The sequence below is a fragment of the Helicoverpa zea genome, chromosome 30, assembly GCF_022581195.2.
Source record: "Helicoverpa zea isolate HzStark_Cry1AcR chromosome 30, ilHelZeax1.1, whole genome shotgun sequence".
Classification (NCBI taxonomy): domain Eukaryota; kingdom Metazoa; phylum Arthropoda; class Insecta; order Lepidoptera; family Noctuidae; genus Helicoverpa; species Helicoverpa zea.
The window spans coordinates 6,127,562-6,144,460 of record NC_061481.1 but is presented as its reverse complement, the minus strand read 5'-3'; the positions used below and the strand labels follow the sequence as shown (position 1 = coordinate 6,144,460).

The window sequence follows — 16,899 nt, the reverse complement described above, 5'->3', positions numbered from 1 at the left end:
GTTGGACGCGTGATCTGCTAACATTCCAGGCGAGTACACCACTGCTATCCATATTACTAGCATGCTTTCTGTATCCACTAGTCTTATTTTCACCCGCGTCATCATCTTCCGAGCCTTTTCCCAACTATGTTGGGGTCACTTTCAGTCTAACCGGATGCAGCGACTGCCTATCTGACCTCCTCAACCCAGTTACCCAGTCAACCCAATACCTCTTGGTTAGACTGCTGTCAGACTTACTTGCTTCTGACTTACCCATAACACTGGTTGATAAATCGCCCCTTTAAAATCACAAATAGGTATTCTGCTTAAATGTTCACAGATGAATAATTAATATTTTTCTCATTTCAGAAGCAGACCATTCTACTGGAGGACTGGATCAGGTCAACGTACTTAGTTTCGGCGCGGAGACAGTCTAACGCCCTGATACGCAGCATGCATGTCACATACAGCGACCTGCCGCTGCCGGGAGACCTTCCGCGACAATGAAGAACCCTAATGGTCCATTAGGTGAACCGACATACGCCTGATATGAAGGAAACTGAATAAAAACGGGATCCCGGTCTTCATCGAGACTCTAAAGTCGAGATAAGTCGGCGGGAAATCACCGGGGTCAGCATCATATACCGAAAGTATTGCATTGTTTGTAATCATTAAGATATTTTTAGGGTTCCGTACCTCAAAAGGAAAAAACGGAACCCTTATAGGATCACTTTGTTGTCCGTCTGTCTGTCTGTCTGTCTGTCTGTCTGTCTGTCTGTCTGTCTGTCTGTCTGTCTGTCTGTCTGTCAAGACCCTTTATCTCAAGAACGCGTGGACGTATCAAGATGAAATTCACATGAAATGCTCAGGTCTGTTGTCCCTTTAAGCTGTGAAAATATCAAGCTTCTAAGCCAAGCCAATCAAAAGATACAACCGATTATGTCGATATTTTCAACAAATTCTCGACACTCGCAAAGGAATCAAAACCTACAGGGTACTTCCCGTAAACTCAGAGTCTTGAAATTTGGCATGAAGTATTGTCATATAATGCAAATATAGGAAAAATTACGAAAATCTCATTTTTTTAGTTATATAATATAAAAAAATATATTTTAATAAAATGAAACTTACTACCTTATTTCTCACGAACGAATAAAGGTATCAAATTGAAATTTATACCAAATACCTAAGTCTATTGTCCCTTTAGGCAGTGAAAAAAACAAACTTCTAAGTTAACGCGATCAAAAGATACAGCAGTTATACCGACACCTTAGACGAATTTCTGTCACACGCTAGGGAATCAAAACCTACAAGGTACTTCCCGTGAACTCAGAATCTTGAAATTCGCCACGAAGCAGCGTTATATAGTACAGATAAAGGAAAAATTGCGAAAATGATAAATTTGAAGTTACATAAAATATTAAAATATTATTTTTGCTTACACGACATAAAATATTTTTTTAATAATTATAAACTTACTAACTACCCTTTTTTACATGAACGCGTAGAGATATTAAAGTTGAAATTCATATCAAACACTTCTTAAATATAATTGCCACTAAACTATGAAAAATTTTAAATCATTCAAAGGTCATTGGGCACCTTAGTATGAAAACCATACCCACGGCGGATACGAACGAAATATAGCACAGTATAATGATAAAGGCTCTGATTTACTATGGCATTAGTCGCATCTATGTGAACCGTGAGAATCTAGAGAAAATCAGGTGTAAACATCAAATATTTTCCTCATTTCAATGGGGAATTTAAACGACCAAATTTGACGGATTTGAGAAATCATTTCTTTGTAGTGAAAGAGTATACTCGCCGTTTATTTCCATTGTCATCAGGTCAGGATCTGATGATGGAAATCCTGAGAAATCGAGGGCAACTATAAAAAATTATAGGATTAAAACTTGATTCTCAGATGTATGTCTGGTGATACTATCAAACAGTGAAAGTTTAGAGCTTACCTGATGATGGAGAAGTGAGAAAGTCGAGAGAACTCTATGCATGTTTAAAAAAATAATAGATCCCATTAGTAGTGAATTCTCATCACCTAAAATAAAATAAGCTCCAACACAAGGTTACGTTATAAATTGTAAAGGAGTTCCCATAACTATATCTGATCTTTGCTATCGATCCCACAATGGCAGTTAAACCTATCTATGTGGAAAGTCTTCGCCAATACGAATAAAATAAGCCCAAACACGTGGTAGTTGCAACATACCGTTCAGGAGTTCCCTCGACTCTCTGTAGTCTCCATAATCAAATCAGCTCCAAACCTTCACTGTTTACAAGTACCCTCAAAAATACACTCACATGTCTGGTTTTGACTCGATGCGTGACTACAATATTCAAGAGTTGCCCTCGATTACTCAGGGTTTCCAGATCCTTTCTTTATGAAAAGTCTTTAACAATAAAAACTAGCATTGCAACCTGTAAAATCCTCTGAAACTGCTTGTCTATTATATTTTTCAAACGATCCTGGACATTCAAAGAAACGTCATACCATTCTCCACGATTTAAAACTACTTTGATTCATGTCCGCCACTTTTTACAAAGCGGGTCAGATATGCCCAATGACCTTTAAGACATAATTAGTTATTTTCAATCAGATTTCTGAATGATGACTATAAAATTTTGTATATAAATAACTTTAATAAAATAACTTTTACAAGGTACTGGCCTACTATTTTAGTTATATTATAAAATAAAAAATATTAGCTATTTTGACTCTCACGAAATTACCATAACTATGATTGTTCTAAACTGAACGGTTGGCGCGAGACTCACTTTTTATCTAACCAGGATTTGTACGGAACCCTCGGTGCGCGAGTCCGACTCGCACTTGGCCGGTTTATTTATATGAAAGACATGTGTTGCTGGCTTGCTGGGGTGTTTGTTGCGCCACTTCTTCCCAGTAATCACTCAGAGACAGAGACAGACCCAAAACGCCCACCCTTCCACCACTTATTGGTGAAATAATATACTACTGCTGTTTGTCAATAGATGGCGCTGTTTGCAATATTGAATTTGTTTATAAATTCGCGCTCTCCAGATGGTCAATATAATTGCGCATATATTGTGTAATAATTTTTTTATAGTTTAAACGTTAATTGTAATTATGAACAAGAATATTGTAATATTTCGAAATTATGTTGTGCAGTCTAGGGAGCGTTTTAAATGTGTGCCTATAAAGATAAAGATAGATTTATTTGCACAAACATGTATGTATAATGTCAGCTTTTAATTATTGTAACAATGATTCCTAGTATTGTATCATCTGTGGATGTACTAGTACTTAAGTTATATGTTTTCACCAGATTTCAGGCTGCTTTGTATAAATTCTTTTCCAAATAAAACCTAACTGTAAGTAGGATTGTAGGTTTTAAAATAAAATTCTAAATGCCAGTAATATATAGTTTTATTTCACAAAATATTATTATTCTTATAATGATTTCAATACATATTAGTATAAATATGTTGAAAAATAATCGATATTTAACTTACATTAGAAAATGTATTCATAGTAACATTCAAAACATTAGGAGTCCGTTTAATTAATATACTGAGTAATAACAATAATTGTTTTCTCGGCATTTGAGTTTTAATTGATACTTTTCTCAAAATATCAGCTGACTGCCGATTGCAGTAACAGATCCTTCCGTTGTTTTTTGATTAGAGATTAGAATTTAGCATAATTTATATGAAGCTAATGTCAAAATTCTATATCCAATCTTAAAACAATGGATGGTTCGTAATAAGTTTTATTGAATAAGTCTAGCGGAATATTCTGGAACTATTCACTTACTGCTTGTAATAACTAAGCAATGGCATAGACACAAGCGCCGCATCTATTGGACTTACGCCTGTCGCCAATATATATCTATGTGTTGATTACTACAGAAAGGAATTTAACAAGTCAATGTAAAATTCCCATCTCTAGCAAGGAGAACAACAGAATATTGAAAGGGTGCAGTGAATGCAGTATCTACGCGGTAGGTTGTGGCGGCAGTTCCGACAGAGGAATGATGGCGGGCGGCGTCTTGCTGTCACATGAGCAGTAGCAGTTCTTACCGGCGGGACCCTTCGGCAGCAGCAGAATCTTCAGACGCATGTTGCTCTCTAAAGCGTTCATTATTTCTGTAACAATAACAAAATGGTTGACATTCATGATCAAATCATCATCACATTAATTGATTTTAAGTTCATTCGCTGAAGTCCTCTCAAACTTGTATTTTAGTCAATTGTATTAGTAAACCCTCTAAATTAGCGCCTTAGCTACAGGCTTTTTGAACTTCTTAACTTAGAAAGCTACACTATCTGGGGTTCGATTCTCCTAATTTTACTTAAGCAACACGATTCACATTCGACTGCGATCCAATCCCGACTCGATTACGATTGAAGCGTATGTGGCAATGTGGCATTCCGCTATTTTTTCTTTGAATTGAACGTTATTATTCTTTTCTGTCATTCAATAATGAATCAATTTGTCTGCAAATGATTTACGATTGCAATATGATTGTAGAGCAAACTACCGTATAGACCAAAATCACCAAAATAGCAGACCTATCGCAAAACAATCGAATGTCGTTGGAATACGATTGGTCTTATATTAGTAGCAGAATGCCCGATATAGTTAAAACTGCTATTGCGATCATATTGCGATTCGATTTCTATTCGATTTTGACATTATTAACTTAAGAGAATCGGGCCCTTCTTTCTTCCGTGGGTGTAACCGCGAGGAACAGCTAGTAAATAAAAACTATATTGAATCGACTTACCTCTCCTGCCGTGGTTAAGGCCCAACTTTCCTCCTGTATTAGGCATCGCTACTTCAGTTTCGAATATGACAGATTGCGTTCCAGGTGGTTTCGGTTCTGAGGCGTAACTTGTATGAGAATGGGCAGAACCGTTGTTCTCTTGTATATTCGTTGTTGTTGTTGGTATTTCTTCTATCAGTTGATCTTCTGTTGTTTGGTCTGATTCTTGCTCAACTGTTGTTTCATGTTGTTTGTTATATTCTTGGTTTTGATAAGCAGATTCTAATTGTGATTGCTTTTGTTTTATGTATTGGTCTTCTATTTCACTTGGTTGATGTTTATATGCAGTTTCTGTTGCAGAAGATGTTAATTGTTCTTCAATAATTTGTTTGTTGCTTGCATCTTCTGTTGCTATTTGTTTGTTATCTTCTGTAGTTGTTAGGTATTGTTCTTCTGTAATTGTAGTATCTGTTGCATCTTGTTCATTGGTAGTTGATTCTGCATTATCTGTATTCTGAACATTCGCTGTTGTTGTTTGGTCGTATATGGATGTTGTTTGTTGACCAGCGCTTGATGTAGATCCGTCAGTTTGTTTATTATCAAATGTTGTTTCGTCAATTACAGATTGATCTTCAGTAGTTTGAGTAATTATATCTGTTTTTGTTGTTGCTTCTTCAGAAGATATTGCGTCTTCATTTGTTAAATCTCTCTCAGAGGTTCCGTCATTTGTAGTATGGTCAGTTGTTATGATCGATGCATCAGCACGTGTAAGTATATTAGCTGTCGTCGAATCTGCTCTACTTGTAGTAGTGTCAATAGAATCTCCTATCGCTTTTGTTCCATCTTTAGTATATACATTAGATTTTGCGTCTCTGGGTGTAGTCAAATCATTAGTTTCTGTATTAGTCAGTTCAGTTCTATCACTTTCAATCGTTGTTGTTTCTATATTCATTTGTTTTGCGGGTTCATTGTCAGTAAGGTATGAGGGTGTCGTTCCTTCTAGACTTGCAATAGATTCAGCGGCTACAGTTGCGTCTGTAGATGTACTTTCATATTCTATTGTTGTTCCATCTTTATCTGTCGATGTATCAATGACCGATCCTCTATCGCTTGTAGGATATTGGGATGATCCATCATCAGTCATTGTTGTTTCCTGTTGCCTTGTAATACTGGAGTCCGGTTGCTTCCTAGATTCATAATCTTCAGTTTCATCAGCATTTACAATAGGTTGTTCAGTTGATGATCCTTCAATTTGCAGACTTTCTACAGCACTCGACTCATCACTTTGTGTTGCAATAGGCGCATGTTGTTCACTGCTTGCTTCGGGAGTAGAATATGTAGAATCTGTCGTCGAATCTTGAGTTTCAAATAGTACAGGTATTTCAGTTCTAGTTACTGATTCAGATATAAGAGCTTCAGTTTCTGATGTAGTTCCTTCAGGTTGTGCTTCGGAGTCAATTTGTTGAGAAGTCGATGCATCAGTCAAAGTTGCCTTCGTAGAAAGTGGAGCGGTAGCAACTTCTGTGACAGGGACAGTCAATGGTGATCCTTTAGTTGTTTGATCAACGATTTCTTCAGGAGATGTAGTTGTAGCTGCGGGTTTGTCTGTCGGCAATTCAACATCGTTACCTTCAACTGACTCTGTTGTAGTCGGAATTTGTTCTCCAGACTCTTCTTCAGAATAATCCTCATTTGAATCGTAATCATCAGGTCCGCATGTCGCCGAATCATTTTCGGAACTGTATTCTGCAGAATCAAGCTGTTCATCAGGACGTATGGCATCAGAACTTGATTCTGAAGTCGTGTCAATTGGTTGTTCAGTTGTTGAAGTTGCTTCTGAATCTGGTTGTTCTTTGTCTGCTTGTACTGTTGTAATCGTGTCATCTATAGCAACACTCAATCTACTCTCTATGGGAGCAGTGTCGTCACTGGTACCAGTACTTTCGGAAGTAACAGCAATATTTGTAGTGTCAACATTAGCAGTAGTTATAGCGTCGCTTGCAGTAATAGAGTTGACTGTTGGAAGCGTACTCTCAGTGCTGACAGCATATGAATCGTCATCGTTGGTAACTTGAGTGTCTGTGGTCTTCTCCGTGGTACCAGTACCGTCATTAGATACAGCACTCTCAATGGTACCAGTATTAATAGTTGTTCGAACATCATCAGACTTTATATTATTCTCTGAAGTGATTGAATTATCTGCTTTAAGAGCACTCTCAGTATTAACGTCATCGTCTGTCGTGTAATGACTAGTGATTGCTCCCTCTTCAGAATCAACACTTTCACTGGTAATAGCACTATTTGTAGTAACATCACCTTCTGCACTAATGGCGTCTTTTGAGGCATTAGCGCTGTCGGTAGTAACACCGTCTTCTGTAGTAACGTTACCTTCTGTAGTAACATCACTCTCTGTGGTAACAACGTTTTCTGTAGATCTGCTTTCTGAAGTAGCAGCAGTTTCAGTGGTGAGAACGCTCTCTATGGTAACAGCATCCTCAGCAGTCACAACGCTTTCTGTAGTAACCGCAATATCCGTTGTAACAGCTTTTTCTTCGGTAACAGCTTTTTCTTCGGTAGCACCTTCTGTGGTAACGGCACCTACTGTAGTAACGTCACTATCTGCGGTAACAGTGCTTTCTGTAGTCAAGGCGCCTTCAGTGGTATAAATGCTATCTATGGTAGCAGTATTATCAGTGCTAATATCACCTTCTGTAGTAACTGCACTATCCATGGTAACTCCGCCTTCTGTAGTTTCAATGCTATTTGTGGTAGCAGCGCTTTCAGTGCTTACAGCACCTGTGGTAACGACACCTTCTGTGGTAACAGTGCTATCTGTATTAACAGCGCTTTCTGCAGTAACTAAACTATCTGTTGTAACAGCGCTTTCTGTGATAACGTCAGCCTCGGTGGTAACATCACCCTCATTGGTAACATCATCCCCATTGGTAACAGAATCCCCCGTGGTCTCAGCATTGACCGTTGTAACAGCGCTTTCTGTAGTAACAGCACTCTCCGTGTTAACAGCGTTATCTGTGGTAACATCACTCTCTGTGGTAACAACGCCTTCTGTGTTCACGGTGCCTTCTGACGTAGCAGTGGTTTCGGTGGTGACAGCGTTCACTATGGTAACAGTACTCTCAGTAACTGTAGTCTCAGTGGTAACAGCACTCTCCGTGGTAACAGCACTCTCCGTGGAAACAGCACTCTCCGTAGAAACAGAGCTTTCTGTAGTCAAGGTGCTTTCTGCGTTAACAGCCTCTTCGATGGAAACAACACTGCTAACGTCACCAGCACTAATACCGTCGTCCGGAGTGATTGAACTATCGATTTTACCTTCAGTACTATTACCATCGTCTGTGGTAGTAATTTCATTATTAGTTACACCCTCTTTAGCAACCATATCATTAGTAATAGCGCTCTCCGTGGAACCAGCACTGTCTGTGGTAACATCGCTATCTATAGTAATAGCGCTTTCTGTACTTAGAGCTCTTTCTGTGGTAAAAGTGCTTTCTGTAGCAATAGCGCCTTCTGCAGTTATTGCATTCTCTGGAGTAACATCACCGTTTGTGGTAACAGCAGTTTCTGAAGTTACGACGCCTTCTGCAGTAGCTGCGCCCTCAGTGGTAACAACATCTTCTGAGGTAATAGCACTATCCGTGGTAACATCACTGTCCGTGGTAACATCGCTATCTGTGGTAATAGCACCTTCCGTAGTCACTGCGCCTTCCGCAGTCACTGCGCCTTCTGTAGTAGCTGCGTCCTCAGTGGTAACAGCATCTCCTGCGCTAATAACAGCACTGTTCGCTGTAACAATGCTATCAGTGGTAACATCGCTACCTGTAGTAACAGCACTCTCAGTGGTAACATCGCTATCTGTGGTAATAGCACCTTCCGTCGTCACTGCGCCTTCCGTAGTCACTGCACCTTCCGTAGTCACTGCACCTTCTGTAGTAGCTGCGCCCTCAGTGGTAACAGCATCTTCTGCGCTAATAACATCACTGTTCGCTGTAACAATGCTATCAGTGGTAACATCGCTACCTGTAGTAACAGCACTCTCAGTGGTAACATCGCTATCTGTGGCAATAGCAGCTTCCGTAGTCACTGCGCCTTCCGTCGTCACTGCGCCTTCCGTCGTCACTGCGCCTTCCGTAGTCACTGCATCTTCTGTAGATATGGCGCCTTCTGTAGTAGTTGCGCCCTCAGTGGTAACAGCATCTTCTGCGCTAATAACAGCACTGTTCGCTGTAACAATGCTATCAGTGATAACATTGCTATCTGTGATAACAACACCTGTAGTTATGGCTCCTTCTGTGGTAGCTGCGCCCTCAGTGGTAACACTTTCTGAAGTCACGGCACCTTCTGAGTTAGCAGCGGTTTCGGTAGAGAAAGCATTCTCAGTGGTAACAGTGCTGTATTCATTGACTGTGGTAACATCGCTATGTGCATTATCTGTGTTAATATTATTATCTGTGGTAACAGAACCCTCAGTGGTAACAAGTTTATCTGTAGTAACACTGATATCTGTGCTTACAGTGTTTTCACTGGTAACAGTGTTATCATTGGTGTCAAGGGCCTCTGATGTAAAACCTCCTTCTTTAGTTACAACGTCATTAACAGTATAAGCTTCATCGGTAGTGAGAGCGGTATTTGTGGGACGTTCATTGTCATTAGTATTGTCTCTCTCTGTTGCAACAGCATCTGTGGTAATAGAGCCATCTGTAGTGACTGTTGCCTCCGTGGTGGCAATGACATCTGTAGCGACTGCTGTATCTGTGGTATCGGCTCCCTCTGTGGTGACAGTACCATCTGTAGCGACTGCTGTATCTGTGGTAGCAGCTCCCTCTGTGGTGACAGTGGCATCTGTAGCGACTGCTGTATCTGTGGTAGCGGCTCCCTCTGTGGTGACAGTGGCATCTGTAGCGACTGCTGTATCTGTGGTAAGAACAGTCTCAGTGGTAACTGCACTTTCCGTGGTAAAGCTGCTATCAGTGGTAAATGCAAGCTCTGCAGTGAACGCTCCTTGAGCGTAAGCGTCGTTTCTGACTACAACACCTTCCGTGGCACCAGTGCCTTCTGTGGTAAATGCCCTTTGCGTGGTAACGTCACTGGTAACCGAGCTCTGCGTGGTAACGGTGCTGTCACTTGTATCTGAGGTCTGCGTGGTAACGACGTTGTCACTGGTAACTGCGCTGTCACTAATAACTGCATTGTCTGTGGTCACTTCGCTCTCAGCGGTAACTGCATTGTCTGTGTTAACTTCGCTCTCAGTGATGACTGCGTTGTCTGTGGTAACTTCACTGTCAGTGATGACTGCGTTGTCTGTGGTTACTGCGCTATCAGTGATGACTGCGTTGCCTGTGGTTACTGCGCTATCAGTGATGACTGCATTGTCTGTGTTAACTTCGCTCTCAGTGATGACTGCGTTGTCTGTGGTAACTTCACTGTCAGTGATGACTGCGTTGTCTGTGGTTACTGCGCTATCAGTGATGACTGCGTTGCCTGTGGTTACTGCGCTATCAGTGATGACTGCGTTGTCTGTGGTAACTTCGCTGTCAGTGATTACTGCGTTGTTTGTGGTAACTTCGCTATCAGTGGTAAGAAGACTCTCTGTGGTAACTGTATTGTCTGTGGTAACTTCGCTCTCAATGATAACTGCGCTCTCAGTGATGACTGCGTTGTCTGTGGTAACTTCGCTCTCAGTGATGACTGCGTTGTCTGTGGTAACTTCGCTGTCAGTGATGACTGCGTTGTTTGTGGTAACTTCGCTATCAGTGGTAACTGAACTCTCTGTGGTAACTGTATTGTCTGTGGTAACTTCGCTCTCAATGATAACTGCGCTCTCAGTGATGACTGCGTTGTCTGTGGTAACTTCGCTCTCAGTGATGACTGCGTTGTCTGTGGTAACTTCGCTATCAGTGATGACTGCGTTGTCTGTGGTAACTTCGCTCTCAGTGGTAACTGCATTGTCTGTGTTAACTTCGCTCTCAGTGATGACTGCGTTGTCTGTGGTAACTTCGCTATCAGTGATGACTGCGTTGTCTGTGGTAACAGAACTCTCTGTGGTGACTGCGTTGTCTGTGGTAACTTCGCTCTCAGTGATGACTGCGTTGTCTGTGGTAACTTCACTGTCAGTGATGACTGCGTTGTCTGTGGTTACTGCGCTATCAGTGATGACTGCGTTGCCTGTGGTTACTGCGCTATCAGTGATGACTGCGTTGTCTGTGGTTACTGCGCTATCAGTGATGACTGCGTTGTCTGTGGTAACTTCGCTGTCAGGGATGACTGCGTTATTTGTGGTAACTTCGCTATCAGTGATGACTGCGTTGTTTGTGGTAACTTCGCTATCAGTGGTAAGAAGACTCTCTGTGGTAACTGTATTGTCTGTGGTAACTTCGCTCTCAATGATAACTGCGCTCTCAGTGATGACTGCGTTGTCTGTGGTAACTTCGCTATCAGTGATGACTGCGTTGTCTGTGGTAACAGAACTCTCTGTGGTGACTGCGTTGTCTGTGGTAACTTCGCTATCAGTGATGACTGCGTTGTCTGTGGTAACAGAACTCTCTGTGGTGACTGCGTTGTCTGTGGTAACTTCGCTCTCAGTGATGACTGCGTTGTCTGTGGTAACTTCACTGTCAGTGATGACTGCGTTGTCTGTGGTTACTGCGCTATCAGTGATGACTGCGTTGTCTGTGGTTACTGCGCTATCAGTGATGACTGCGTTGTCTGTGGTTACTTCACTGTCAGTGGTAGCTGCATTATCTATGGTAATTTCGCTGTCAGTGCTCTTCGTGGTGTCCTCACCTTCGACGACAGCGTCCTTGCTATCAACAGCACCTTCTGTTGTTATAGACTCTTCTGCACTATCAATGCCATCAGGGATCACAGTTTTTTCTGTTGGAACATTGTCAGAACTATCCGAATTAACTGCCATGGTAGTGTCGCTGTCTGTGGTAACTGCATTGTTTGTGGTAACTTTGCTGTCAGTGATAGGTGAGTTGTCTGTGGTTACTGCACTCTCTGTGGTAACTGCGTTGTCTGTGGTAACTGCGTTGTCTGTGGTAACTCCACTCTCTGTGGTAACTGCGTTGTCTGTGGTAACTGCGTTGTCTGTGGTAACTCCACTCTCTGTGGTAACTGCGTTGTCTGTGGTTACTGCATTGTCTATGGTAACACCATTGTCTGTGATAACAGAGCTATCGGTGATATCTGTGCTGATTGTGGTAACTGCACTCTCTGTGGTAACTGCGTTATCTGTGGTAACTGTGTTGTCTATGATAGCGGAGCTATCGGTGATATCTGCGATGTCAGTGGTAACTGCGTTGTTTGTAGTCACTGCATTGTCTGTGGTAACTTCGCTCTCAGTGGTAACTTTGTCTGTGGTCACTGCTTTGTCTGTGGTAACTGCTTTGTCTGTGGTAGAGCTTTCTGTAACATCATTGTTTCTTACGGTATTCATACTGTCTGTAGTGATAGCTCTGTCCGTAGTGTCAGCGTTGTCTTCAGCAATGGCGCTCTCTGTAGTTATTACGCGCTCTACGGTTACTTTGTTGTCTGTAGTTACATCATTGTCTGTGGTAACAGCACCTTCTGTGATAATATAGCTGTCTGTAACGGAGCTATCGGTGATATCTGCGCTGTCAGTGGTAACTGCATCCTTTGAGGTATCTGCACGCTCTGAATAAAGTGCATTGTCTGTGGTAACAGAGCTATCGTAGGTATCTGCGCTCTCTGTGGTAACCGCGGTCTCTGTGGAAACACCAATGTCATTGGTAACTGCACTCTCTGTGGTAACTTCGCCCTCTGTGATAACATCGCTGACAGTGGTAAAAGCGTTTTTTGTGGTGACTGTGCCTTCATAGATAGCGTTTTCTGCAGTAACATCACTCACTTTGGTGATTCCACTGTCCGTGATAACAGCGCTCTCAGTTGTAAATACGTTTTCTGCGGCAGCCGCGCTCTCTGTGGTAACGCCACTGTCACTGTCTGTGTTAACTGCGCTGTCAGAAACAACTGTGTTATCCGTGGTAACTGAGCGCTCGGTAGTAATGCCACTGTCATCAGTAATACCACTGTCTGTGGTGACACCACTATTGATGGTCAGTGCGCTTTCTGTAGTTACACTACTGTCTATAGTTACTGCACTTTCAGGGATAACTGCGCTATCTTTGGTAGTTGCGCTATCAGTAGTAACTGTGCTATCTGTGACGGCGCCCTCAACAACTGCATTCTCTCCTCTTCTAACATCTGTGTTAATATCACTACCTGTGGTAACTGCTCTCTCTGTGGTGAATGTACTCTCTGTGGAACCTGTGTTCTCTGTGGTGACTGCGCCGTCAGTGACAACACTACTGTCTGCGTTAACTGCGCTACTGGTGGTAGCCGCGCTATCGGTAGTCACTGCGCTTTCTATAGTAACCGCACTTGTGACGCCATCGTCAGTGGTAACTGGGCTGTTTATGGTACCAGCGCCCTCAGCAACAGTATTGTCACCATCAACAATATCTGTGGTAATATCAGTAGTAAGTGCGTTGTCTGTAAACACTGCCCACTCTTCGGTAACACTAGTGTCTGTGTTAACTGCGTTTGTGCTCTGTGTAGTGCTTGCGATCTCTGTGGTAGCAGCGCTTTCTGTTTCAACTTTGCTCTCTGTGGTAATTGTTGTGTCTGTGGTATTAATGCTGTCAGTGGATACTGCATTCTCTGTAGTGACAGCGTTGTCAATGGTGGTGGTGGCAATTTCGCTCTCTGCAGTTATTCCGGTCTCTTTGTTAAAGCCATTGTCTGCGGTAACTGCGCTCTTTGTAGAAACTGAGCTCTCAGTGATAACTTCGTTGCCTGTGGTTACTGCGCTGTCTATGGTAGCAGCGATGTCTGTGGTAACTGGGTTCTCTGTGGTCACTGCATTGTCTGTGGTAACTTCGCTATCAGTGACTGCGTTGTCTTTTGTGACTGCGCTGTCAATAGTAACACCACTGTCTGTGTGCACTGTGCTATCTATAGTAACTGGGCTGTCTGTGGTAATAGTGCCCTCAGCAACAGCATGTTCATCAACAACACCTGTGGGGACTGCTCTCTCTTCAGTAACACTACTGTCTGTGGTAACGCTCTCTGTAGTGGTAACTGCGCTCTCTGTGGTAGCAGCGCTCTCGGTTTCAACGTTGCTATCTATGGTAATTGTGCTCTCTGTGGCAATAACGCTTTCTGTAGTTATTGCACTATCTTTGGTTACACCACTGTCTGTGGTAACTGCGCTCTCTGTAGTGACTGGGCTGTCTGTAGTTGTAGATCCAGTTTCGCCCTCAGAAGTACTAGCTTGCTCAGTAGTTATACCGCTGTCTCTGACAGTATTCCGTTCGGTTGTAGTAATATCTTGATACAGAGATTCTGCGCCACTAGTTGAATCCTGTTTTATATTTGTTTCATCGGAAACTACTTCTGTAGTTTGTTCGGTAGCAGATTCATTTGTACCAATGACTTCTGTAGTCACAGCGGAAGCTGTACCACTAGCCTCTCTAGTCGTGGCGTCATTTGTACTAGTAGCTGCTTCTGTAGTTCCATTGTCTTCTATTGTGGCAGCGCCCGTTGTACCACTAGCCTCTGCAGTCATCGCGCCAGTTGTACCAATGACTTCTGTGGTCACAGAGTCACTTGTAGTTCTACTACTAATCTCTGTAGTTACAGCGTCAGTTGTACCACTAGCCTCACTAATGGCTGCATCAGTTGAAGGGATAATGTCACTTTCCGTGGTGGCCACAGCGCCTTCTGTGCTAATAGCGCCTTCTGTGCTAATAGCGCCATCTGTGCTAGTAGCGCCTTCTGTGCTAGTAGCGCCTTCTGTGCTAATAGCGCCTTCTGTGCTAATAGTGCCTTCTGTGCTAATAGCGCCTTCTGTGCTAATAGCGCCTTCTGTGCTAGTAGCTCCTTCTGTGGTTATAACAACACCGTCTGCGGTAATACCGCTATCTGTCGAGATATCAGCGTTTTCAATGGCAGTGAGTGCGCTTTCTGTGATAGTAACGGCGCCTTCTGTGGTGGTAACAGCGTTGTCTTTAGTAACATCATCTTCTGTAGTAATCGCGTCTTCAGTTGCATTCACAGCGCCTTCTGTTGAAGTAACGGTACCTTCTGTGGAGGCAATAGAAATTTGTGTTGTGGTAATAGCGCTTTCCGTTGTTGTTACATCGCCATCTGCAGTAACATCGCCTTCTGTAGCCGTAAGTGCAGCATCCGTGGCGGTAATAGTGTCTTCGATGTTGTTAATAGAGCCTTCTGTGGAAACAGCGCCTTCTGTGCCCGTAATTGCAGCATCCGTGACGGTCACGGTGCTTTCCGTCGTACTAATAGAGCCTTCTGATGTAATAGTGCCTTCTGAGTCGGTAACAGCTCCTTCACTGGCGGTAAAAGCATTTTCTGTTATAGTAACAACACCTTCTGTTGTAACCGCATCTTCTTTAGTTAAGTCACCTTCAGTTGTAGGAGCAGCGCTGCCTGTGATAATAACGGTGCCTTTTGGTGTAACAATAATGCCATCTGTGGAGTCAATTGAGGCCTGTGTTGTGGTAATAGTGCTTCCCGTTGTAACAGCACCTTCTGTCAAGGTAACAACACTTTCATCGGTAGTTACGTCATCTTCAGTGGTGACAACATCGTCTTCTGTGTTAGTAGTAGCGCCTTCTGTGTTGATAACAGCGATTTCTGTGGTTACAGTACCTTCTGTGACAGTGTAGGCAATTTCAGCTGTAGTTGATTTTATGGTACTTTCATCTGCAGCGCTAATGTCATCAGTCGTGACTTCTACAGTACGAGTACTGTCTGTTGTTATTGCATTGTGGTCCTGTTCAATAGTGCTCTTTGTAGTAATGGAGTCACTAGTATCAGCGTCCTGTATAGCACTAGAGTCCGTTGTAGTAATATCTTCTATTTCTACTACATCATCATCTTTAATAGTACTTGATACAGTTGTAAAGTACGTTTTGGAGCCTAAATATTCAGTAGTCTTTTCATCAGTAAAATTATCTTCATCTATACTGTCTTGGTTGTCAGAATTATCTTGGCCTTCACTTGTTATTCTATGTTCATGATTAGTAGTGACATGTTTCTTTCTGTTGTTTGTTTGTTCGTCGGTATAATCATCGTCATCCTCAGTAGACGTAGTAAAATCTTCATCATCTTCAGTATCATTATTTTCTTTGTTAGAAGTGTTGTGTTTCGTAGAAGATTGCTTTCTGGTACCAGTCTGTGTTTTAGAAGTAGATTCATTATCAGTAGTTTCTTCATCATTGGTAGTTGTTTGTTTCTCAGCAGATATTACGCTTGTAGCGTTTTCGTCATTTTGGTCCTCAATGATGTCTTCATCATCTTCATAATCATCAGTAGTAGATTCTTTGTTATTAGAATGTTTATCAGTGGAAGAGGTATGTTTATGTTCAGAATCATGTTCATCAGTGGAACTTGCGTGTTTATGTGAATTAGTTGCTTTCGTAGAAGATCGATCAATTTCATCATCTTCAGTGTCTTCATTTACATCAGATATTGTTTCATCTTCATTAGTAGTATAATCGTCTTCAGAAGTGGTATATTTCTTAACATGAGTGTTCTTTCTTTGTATATTAGTATCATGTTCATCAGTAGATGTAGTTATTTTCTTTTTATTATGAACAGTTTCATCATCTTCGTAATCTTGGTCATCGTTAGAACTGGTATTCTTTTTAGTGTCTTTCTTATTAACAGTTTCATCATTTTCTCCATATTCTTGTTTATGATTAGATCCGGTATGAACCGGTTTGTCTCTAGTGGTCCATTCTTTCTCTGTAGTAGTAGCTTCTTCATCGGAGAAGTCATCGTCGTCGTATACTTCTTCGCTGTAATATTGTTCAGTGGTTGTTGTTGGCCGAACTGTTGTCGTTGAAGTGGTCGTCGATCGGGCGATGCGAGGCTTGTTCTGTTTTATGTAGTCTATCGCTTTTATCATGGCTGAAATATTTAAATGGATAATTTATTTTAGTTATTTGCTTAAGTTTGGTACGGGTAGTCAGAAGCCGGTAAGTCTGACACCAGTCTAACCAAGGAATATTGGGTTGCCACCCGGGCAATTGGGTTGAGGAGGTCAGATAGGGCAGTCGCTCCTTGTGGCACACTGGTACTCAGCTGAATC

At 42.0% G+C, this 16,899-nt stretch overlaps 1 protein-coding gene across 1 annotated transcript in view; it reads right to left on the bottom strand.

The window, feature by feature from the left end:
* Positions 1-3,388: 3,388 nt before the first annotated feature.
* LOC124644541 (serine-rich adhesin for platelets-like) overlaps positions 3,389-16,899 on the bottom strand; it is a 48,873-nt gene continuing 35,362 nt past the window's right edge. Inside the window, exons 24-25 of the mRNA XM_047183979.1 lie at positions 4,767-16,718; positions 3,389-4,125 (exon numbers count right to left, since the gene is read on the bottom strand). Of these exons, the coding sequence (XP_047039935.1) occupies positions 3,974-4,125; positions 4,767-16,718 (12,104 nt within the window). The 3' untranslated portion in view covers positions 3,389-3,973. The remainder of the gene's footprint in view (positions 4,126-4,766; positions 16,719-16,899) is intronic.